Genomic DNA, 10,084 nt, shown 5'->3' on the forward strand with positions numbered 1-10,084 from the left:
CATTATGGCTTCCCTGTATTTTATTTTATTTTTAGTGGCAGCGTTTGACCTCGGGTTCACTTATATTTTGGGTAAGCAGCGAAATACTATCATAATATTAAGGTGGCTACCGAAGGTGTTTAAAAGTAGATAAATCTCCTACATAACCCGATTTTTCCTTCAAGTCGTAGTATATCTCAAGAAGATTTCCTCCCATCAACAAAAAAATTACTGGTCAAGTGGGTGTCAGAATATGCATAAAGTAGGGTTCCGTAGTCATAGTAGGCTTAGTTTAAAAAAATATCATATTTTTTCTATAAAATAGGTACAATAAAAATAATAAGTATTATTAACTAAAAGTGAAAAATAGAATAGTTAATATATTCCAATATTATTTTGCAGAAGGCGAGTCAAAAACTTTGAAATGGCCTCCAGAATATCACCTCAAAGGCGATGAAACTAATATTGGTACTGGCATTATTAAACCTTTCGAAATATGGTAAGGGACTGGCTGCAATTAAAATTATATTCAGATTTTTAATTCGGTGGAATTCTTGCAGATGTCTTTTGGCACTCCACTCTCGGATGTTGTCTAGCCAGACTTTTATCTTCACTCAACTCAACGCCTCTTCTTGCGGCAGCTTTTCCTTACAAAGAGCGGTGATTTCTTCACTAGTGATTGCTTTATCTATTTTTAAAACTTTACAATAAATGATTATAAAAAAAATATTTAAAACTTGACTCTCCCCTAACTGATGGGCAGTTATCTAATTCTAATGTTGTTTTCAAATGTTGTTCTTAGGTACAGTAAGGAATTAAACAGATCCCGCGTGGATTACTACGAAGGCACCGTCAGGCATTATGTCTACGGTGAAACTGAGGACAACTACGGACAAGAGTTTGTTGTGAGTAATACAAGAACTAGATTATAACTGCCACTAGGTGGACCATGGAACTAGGAATCAGCTCAGCTTATGTGAAGTGGACAGACGACGTCGAACAAGTCGCAGAGAGCCGCTGGGTTCATGCGGCGGCGGTTTCCTACAAGAGACCTATGTCCAGCCGTGAACATCTATCGGTTGATGATGATGATGAATACATACGAGTATAGATACTAGATTAGCCCCTCCTTTAGGTGGTCAGACGACATCGTAGGGAGCCGCTGGATTCAAGCGGCGCAACCCGTGGCGTGTGGAGTTCCCTACAAGAGACCTATGTCCAGCAATATAAATCGTATGATGATGATGTATACAATTAACTAGATTAGACCCCCCACTAGGAAGACAGACGGATTGACAGATTTCACACACCTTTGAGAACATTATAGAGACCTCTCAGGCAGGCAGGTTCCCTTACTCTGTTTTCCTTCACCCTTTAGACAATTAATATTTAATTGCTTAAAGCACATTTAACTCCGAAAAGTTAGAGGGGCCTCCATATTTGAGGCCGACGTCGACTATCACCGCTCTAAAAGCACAAATAAAATATAAATTAAATTAATTGGAATTTGATTTAAAATCTTGATTTGTAGGTCTATCCAGTAACAAATGAAGAATATACAAATGAAAATGTGTGTGAGGAAAGAGACTTTAGCGGCCCGGCAACAGATTTTCTGGGATCTGTTTCCGACTTTGAATTTGAAGGTAAAAGTCCAGGAGCCTACATATACAGCCCCGATTATGAGTTAATGCCTCCGAAAGGGTTATCTACCTACTGAAGTGGTTACCCGTAATAAATGGTAACAGAATGGGAGCAGCGCTTTTAAGAAACACCTTGGAAAATCCCTATCAAAAACTTTTCGAGTAATAACCAAAGCGGTCCCTGAAAATTACCGTCGATGGTATTATGAGCGATCATTTTTTCGAACAACAAGTTTTATTAGACATAAATTATATAAACGACTGCCCTGCCATATTGAATTAAAAAAAATATATAGCCAGTATCACTCGGGATGATCTTGTAAGGAGTTTAATGACTCTCCATAAGTTTTAAGAAGTTATGGTGGAATAAAGTAATAGTAACACCCTGAAAATATTATACTCCTTTCTTTTGGCAATCGAGTAAAAATCAATAATTTCAGTCCATGAAATTCATTTCAAGGTGCAATCCCGTGCCAGAGTATATTGTTTGTGCTGCCAAGCGATTAGAATTAGATTAGATCTGATTAGATTAGATATAGAAAGGGGCTTAGAGAGGTCAATATGTTTTCTAAAAATTTCATGTGAATGTATGTTCAATCCTGCTTTAGTAAGGAATGGCTGTGCAAAATGAAAATGAAAATGGTCAGCTAATAGAAATGAATCTGTAATCTCCAGGGCAAGAAACCTACAACGACAAGTTAGTCGACGTGTGGAAGTATTTAACGAGTGAAGAAGACAAGAAGAAAGTTGAAAAGACGCTGTACGCTTACAAGGATGCAGAGGGCTTCGATATACCTGTGCTGTAAGTATTTGATGACTAGACATCTTTTCATCTTTTGACCAACTATCTTTGTGAGATAGAACATCACCTACTTACTGGTTTCTTAAGCTGTGCCAAGCTTTGCTCACTCTTGTGGCATTGAATTGGCGCACGAACACCGGTAGCTTGCCGAAGTATTTCCCGGAAATGACGTGTTCCAGGAGAACGGTTTTTTTTTAAACGCAATTTTGTCTTGTTACAGAAAAGAAATAAAAGTGAGCAACCTGTGGATTGGCACGGTGAAAGGTCACATTGTATCGCGATTCTACGACTTCAGCAAACCTACAGATGCAGCCCTGAATTATACGCTAGGTTTGTCATAATCCATTCCATTCCATCAGCCTGTAGGCTTCCACTGTTGGACATAGGCTTTTCCAAGAGCGCACCACCAAACACGATCCTCCGCCTTCCTCATCCACTCGCTCCCCGCCACCTTCTTCAGGTCATCGGTCCAGCGTCATAATCACTCTGCTCAAATAGGTATCTTGCAGGTTGTAGGGACTTCCACTTGTGGAGTTTGAGTTTTTGGATTTTAACTTGTTTTAAAACTTACAGACCGCCTGATAAATTTTTGTTTTATAGTTTTAAACAATAATAATCATTCATTTTATTTTTTAATTCTGTTTTTAATATTTTCAGACAAAGACTGCAATGAGACTGAAGTATCTTCAGATTTAATGGAGAAATTACACCTCTCACCCGATGTCGAAGACGCGTTTGCCAGGTGAATCTGAATACGCCGTATGCCTCATACCTAATTCTATGGCTTATTGGGATGAAACAACTTTTGTAGATCCCCACGAAATCGGATAATAAGCCAGTCCTGGATACAAGAGGCCCAATATCATGTTCTGTGGAAAGAAATCTTTTACGTGCCTAGCAGTTTGATATTTATCAGTTGAGACTAGTTGCAGCTAGATAAAATAACATCGTCTTGGTGGGATTTGTTATAGCCTCTCATGGAGCTATAAGTGCTTCTTCTACTTCCCTGATCTCTGCAGAGTTTGCGCGTATCCAGATCCTGGAGCTTGAGGTATAGCGGTGGTACCTGCACCATTGGACTAAATTAGATATACTATGTTCAAAGAAGTTGTTGACCTGCGCTAAAATGTGACGTAGGTTTTTCTTAACTGAACGGTAGTACATCATTACAGGATCCTATAAACGGATTTCAATTGTTTGGAATAGTTGATTTCTAGTGAATTCTTGGATTTTTGTTTCTGTACTTAAAGTTACATATTTTTTTTGTTTCAGTTACATGAGTCGGCACGATAGAAACTATGAAGATGACCAGGAGCTTAGGAAGGAAATATTCAGAAATAATTGGAGGTATATATTACCTTGAATTGAATACTATGGCGTAGCTGATTTATCCACTATTGCACCTGATGGCTGTGATAGCCTTGTAGACATATGTCCGTCTCTTGCTCGGGAGGTCAGGTGTTCGATCCCGGGCACGCACTTCTAACTTTTTTTTAATAGTATAGGAAAATATCGTGAACCTGCATACCTGAGAGTTCTCAATAGTGTTCTTAAAGGTGTGTGAAGTCTACCAATACGCACTGGGCCCGCGTGGCAGATCATGATGTTAATGATGACGATGATGGAACCATCAAGGACCAAAATGTGAATCTAATCCTTAGCCCATTTCAGACGAGTCATAGAACACAATAAAAAAAATCTGGGCTACACGCTGACCTTGAACAAGTTTTCCGACTGGACTGAAGAAGAGCTGGCTAACCTGAGGGCCACCAGACCTTCAGGCGAGCACGTGGGCTCCGTGCCTTTCCCGCACACCGAGGAGGAGGTGGAAGAACTGGTCAAGGAGTTGCCGGACTACTACGACATGAGGATCGAAGGCTTCATCAGCTCGGTTAAAAGTAAGTTGGACATAGACAATCTTGTTTGACACGAAGGGCAGTCTTGTGGCAGATTATCACCATCATTATCAACCGATAGACCTCTATACTTAGGTCTCTTGTAGGGACTTCCACATGCCATGGTCTTACGCCGCTGAATCTAGCTTCCAGTTCCTAGGTGCCTGTTACTCGTTTGATGTCGTCTGTCCGCCTAGTGGTGTGTCTTCCAACGGCTATCGGCTTTTCAAACTATGTGTCCTGCTCTTTGCCACTTCAGCTCCATAGATAGCGACTATGTCTCGGATCCAAATGTCAACACTGGCAATCTATACTAATATTATAAAGAGGAAACCTTTGTATTTTTGTATTTTTGTATGTTTGTATTGAATAGGCTCAAAAACTACTGGACCGATTTCAAAATTTCTTATACCATTACTTAGAGGGATTCTTCCGAATCCGTATAGGCTATATTTTATCCCGGAAAATAGATAGGTTTTTTCGTGGTAGTGTCCACCCGTGCGAAGCCGGGGCGGGTCGCTAGTAATATAATACACATAGGAGAACATAATTTTGTTTTAGATCAAGGGTCTTGTGGTTCGTGCTGGGCGTTCTCAACAACGGCCGCTGTGGAAGGAGCACTGGCCCGCAGCAATGGCGGTAGGGATCTTGATCTCGCTGAGCAGTCCATGGTCGACTGTGCTTGGGGGTGAGTAATCACTCGCTTTACATAAATTTATTTGACAATTTATTAGCACTGTACTTTTTATGCCATGACTGCCCAAAAAAAAAGGAATAATGTAGGTACGTTTTTGAGTTTTTATTCAACTATAGCTTCTAAAGATCTGGACAGATTTGCTAGTATGGGATATCATAATTAGAATCCTTACAATTATCCCAAGTTACACTGGTTTTTTTGAAATTCAATATGGCGGCTATATGACGCCATTTTCAAATGTGGGAAATTTTACTTTTTTTGTAGTTTGTTTTTTGACAGGGCATTCATTCGTATTTTAATTTTCTAATAATTACCGCTTGTTAATTTAATTAATAATGCTTGATATTTTTAGTTTCAACAACATGGGATGTCGCGGTGGTCAAGTAAAAGGTTCCTTCAAATACATCCTCAAACACGGTCTGCCAACCCAGATGGAATATGGATTATATTTAGATGAGGTAAATAAGGCAACTAAAATACTAGCCAATTTCTATCACAATATTAGCTGACACCCGAGACTTTGTACACGTGGATTTAGATTTTCAAAAATCCCGTGGGAACTCTTTAATTTTCCGGGATAAAAAGTGGCCTATGTCATTTTCGAGATCTTTAATCCATGTGAACAAGATAAAGTTGAAAACTAAAACCCGACTGCGATCGAATTTTTTCCTCTTTCATTTGACACCCAATTCGATACAATTGCAAAAAAAAATTTTGGAGACCCCCACTTTTTTTCATGTATAACATCCGTTAGGTTAATTTTTCGTATAAAATGTAGCCTATGTCACCCGGACCTTTACGACGAATCGATTGACACCTCATTCATCAAAATCGGCCCAGTAGTTTAGGCGCTACGGTGGAACACACAGAACCTGGATACAAACATACACACCCACATACATAGACTGCTAAAATCATAACCCTTCCTTTTGGCTTTGCCGCAGTCGGGTTTGCCGCATGATGGTGGATTATGGACTAAACCACATTCTGAAAGGAGTCTTGTGCTCAGTAGTGAGCCGACGATAGGGTGATGATCATGATGATGACTGTCAACTTATGTATAAATCATTTCCTTGAATAGATGGGTAAATGCCATCGGGAAAACATGACCTCATTGTACAAGATCAAAGGCTTCGCCGCGGTCCCTCCGCTCAGTGTCAACGCTATGAAGGTCGCGCTGTACAAGTATGGGCCAGTGACTGTGTCTATAAACGCGAACAAAGCTGTTATGGGATACAACAGTGGAATCTTCTTCGACCCGACTTGGTAAGTCAATTTTTAGGGTTCCGTACCTCAAAAGGAAAGTAGGAACCTTTATAGGATCATTTTGTTGTCTGTCTGTCGGTCTGTTTGTCTGTCTGTCCGGCAGTGTGTCTGTCTGTCGTGTCTATCAAGAAACCTATAGAGCCCCATTGACCTTGAACCATGACATTTGGCAGGTAGGTAGGTCTTATAACAACTTCAAAAAGTTTAAGGCAGGAGGTTGCCACGACCCTAAGAGGTCTCTGTCAATGAATGAGTGATTTACTTTCTTATACTATTCCAAATTACAAAAAATACACCTACTTAATACTTTGACGATAGATTTTAATATACGCCTTTGCTACCTGTTATCTACCAAAGCTACAATGATCCAAGCTTCATTGACGTTGATCGTTCCTACCTGTGTTGGGGACAATGTGCGTAGAAACTTTCAGCTTTAAAAAAAAAAGGTTCCGACGAATTGAGAACCTCCTCCTTTTTGAAGTCGGTTAGTAAAATATAACGAAGGTCTGGCTCTCACAGGCTAATTTCTCTATAGTATTCATTGTTGAACACTGAGTCAGCGAATCACCCCGCAGGTCAACTAATTATTGTGTGGATTTAGATTTTTATAGATCCCGTGGGAACTGTTTGATTTTCCGGTATAAAAAGTTGCCTATTTCGATTACAGGGACGCAAGCTACTTCGGTACCAAATTTCATTCGAATCGGTTTTGTTGATGGGTCTTTAGGAATTCCGCGGGAATTCTTTGATTTTCCGGGATAAAATTTCCTATGTTCCCCGGGATATAAGCTAACCCTGTACCAAATTTCATCAGAATCGGTTACACTGTTGGGCCGTGAAAAGGTAGCAGACAGACAGACAGATAGACAGACACACTTTCGCATTTTTAATATTCAATCCTTTTCTGCAGTAATGACAGTGGTCCCAACCACGGCGTGGCCGTGGTCGGCTACGGCAAGAGAGACGGTGCGGACTACTGGATCGCCAAGAACTCGTGGGGCGAGGACTGGGGGCAGGACGGGTACATCCTGTTCTCAGCCACCGACAACAACTGCCATTTACTGGAGAACGCTTACTATCCCATTGTTTAGTCAGAAACATTGCTTTGGAGAAAACCTTGATTACATTCATTATCTAGATAAAACTTGGATTTTAGAAAATTTAAACCCTAAAGGTGTAAAACAGGGGTTTGAATTTTGTGTAGTCCATAAGCTAATGTCTACATAATAATGTTTTTGAAGAGTTTGTTTGAAAGAGTAGAATGAAATAAAACAAAATTAAATAAGAAAGGTTTAACAGCGAGTCTATGTAACGAATTGTCTTTAAAATTCGTCAATTCTATGTATATTTTGTAAATATTAGCGTTAATAAATTCCACACGTGTAATCTAGTAAAATGTTTCATTTTCCTCCTTTAAGTATACATTTTTCCAGTTTTAAGCTGTCCGTATTCCACACCAGTAAGGAAATAGGCATTGTGGTTTTTTTTTCGATAGTATGACCTTGGCCATAGACTCTAATTAGCGAAACTTACACCAAATGTAGCGATCAGAACACGACACAATTTTTTTCTATTGGTGTGAAGGTAAAACGGTCTCACTTGCAAGAGGTAGGAAACTCCTCACGAGCAGGGAGGTAGAGAGGTAGTGAGCCAACGGGCATCCAACGGGATTCTAATTGACTGTCTCACACAAAAAATGCAATTATTAACAAATATCGTAAGTTAGCACGTTTTAGAGCTAAAAGGTTCTTCCTCCCGATCACGATTGTCTAAGAAAAACCTATTCATCGTAATCGGTAGTAAATTCTGGCCTTCGATTGGCTGTGAAAAATTAATGTGAACATTTAATTCAACCAACCAAGGGGCAGAATTACTTAGCTGTTTATCCAGTCAGTCAAGCAGACCGAATAAATAAATAAAAAACCTAGTAAATGGACACCGCCAAGTATAATATTATAAATTAATTGAATTATTATATCTACACAAAAATATTACAAAGAGGTGATCTCCAAAACTATTAACTGATCTGAATTCAAAAATATGTTTGCTATCAGGGGGCACGGCAGTGCCCCCGCCAAGACGAGCCAAACGGCGGCCGGGGCGCTACGTACCTTTTTCTCGAAGTGTTTCGCCGTATTTTCGACCCGTCATAACTTCGGTCTGGATGACGCTAGAAAGCTGAAATTTTCAATATAAGGTGTCCTCAGCAAATTTACCAAATATACCAAGTATCAAATATCTAGCTTTTATAGTTACAGATTTATTGATACCTAAAATACGCCGATTTCGTCCCTCACTGATGATCATCAAAACCTCTACTCAAAACCTCTAAGGTACTTCCCGAAGTCCTAGAAGACTGAAATTTGGTATGTAGACTAGAATTTGCATACAAACTACAGGAAAATTAAGAAATTGGAAATTGCCCCCCCTCTACGCCTCTTATGGGAAAAGCAAATCTGTAAATTCTGTCGCTAGAATGCTGATATTTTCAGGATAAGATGTCCTTGGCAGATTTATTAAACGCACTGAGTATCAATTGTCTAGCTTTTATAGTTTCAGATTTATTGACAGTCAAAACTTCTAGTCTGTAATTCTAGGGTACTTCCCGAAGTGCTAGAAGACTGAAATTTGGTATGTAGACTAGAAATTGCATACAAACTACAGGAAAATTAAGAAATTGGAAATTGCCCCCCCTCTACGCCTCTTATGGGGGAAGCAAATCTGTAAATTCTGTCGCTAGAACGCTGATATTTTCAGGATAAGATGTCCTTGGCAGATTTATTAAACGCATTGACTATCAATTGTCTAACTTTTATAGTTTCAGATTTATTGACAGTCAAAACTTCTAGTCACAAATTCTAGGGTACTTTCTGAAGTCCTAGAAGACTGAAATTTGGCATTCAGCAGGAATTTCAAGAATTATGAACAACAGATAAATTAAGAAATCGGGTCCCCCTTCATCCCCTCGTATATGAGATGCATATCTGTAAAATCTGTTACTCGAATACTAAAGTTTTCAAGATAAGATGTCCGTGGCAGATTTATCAAACGTACCAAGTATATGTGTTTCCTGAAGTCCTAAAAGACTGAAGTTTGGTATATCTGCTTCAAAATTGAGTTGCAAGATTCCACCCGAACAAACATATTTACATACGAGTACATTGCAAGTTGAATAAAAGCTTTTAAAAAAAGAGGTAACGATAGAGAGTGGGCCATGTAAATGATGAACACACAAGAAATAGATCCAAAAAAATCTAGGGCACCTGCCAAAAAGAAATGAAATCCCACCAAAAACATTTCATGTAAAAAGGTAGCCAAGACTCACAAGTTCATAATGTTTTCACTGTTAAAAAGTTATGAGATCTCTAGTAGAGCCAAGCCCCTAGCTGAGCTTAGATTTGTGCTGGCCATGGGAGCTATCCTAAGTCCAAAGTATATAGCTTTTAAATGTTCTTGACTATATGACATTTATAACAATAAATAACAAATCACTCTACTTACAAGCTCTGATTCTACAAGCCCTATATCTTGGTAAAAAAGTACGGCTTGGCCGTTTACAGTTCGTGGATTTTTTATCTGGAATAACATTTAAGCCCGGAATAGCTTCTGCGACCATCACGAAGTACAATACAAATTAGTAATTGTCGAACAAACTATTCCTTATGGCCTTAAAATATGTTATGTCATGTATTAGTTTTACGAACATTAAACGGCCAAGCCGTCCTTTTTTACCAAGATTAGGGTTTGTAGAATCAGAGCTTGTAAGTAGAGTGATTTGTTATTTATTGTTATAAATGTCATATAG

The 10,084-nt window shown here is 39.1% G+C and overlaps 1 protein-coding gene across 1 annotated transcript; it reads left to right on the forward strand.

Annotated features, from left to right (window-relative positions):
- On the forward strand, nucleotides 1-7,670 carry LOC123865671 (cathepsin L-like proteinase). Its single transcript, XM_045906863.1, has 13 exons — nucleotides 1-71; nucleotides 382-478; nucleotides 782-884; nucleotides 1,511-1,622; nucleotides 2,295-2,421; nucleotides 2,642-2,751; nucleotides 3,079-3,163; nucleotides 3,694-3,768; nucleotides 4,093-4,319; nucleotides 4,878-5,004; nucleotides 5,366-5,471; nucleotides 6,095-6,279; nucleotides 7,190-7,670. The coding sequence occupies exons 1-13, from the start codon at nucleotides 5-7 to the stop codon at nucleotides 7,368-7,370; spliced, it is 1,602 nt and encodes a 533-aa protein (XP_045762819.1). The 5' UTR covers nucleotides 1-4; the 3' UTR covers nucleotides 7,371-7,670.
- The last annotated feature ends 2,414 nt before the right edge of the window (nucleotides 7,671-10,084 follow it).

The sequence above is a fragment of the Maniola jurtina genome, chromosome 5 (assembly GCF_905333055.1).
Source record: "Maniola jurtina chromosome 5, ilManJurt1.1, whole genome shotgun sequence".
NCBI lineage: Eukaryota > Metazoa > Arthropoda > Insecta > Lepidoptera > Nymphalidae > Maniola > Maniola jurtina.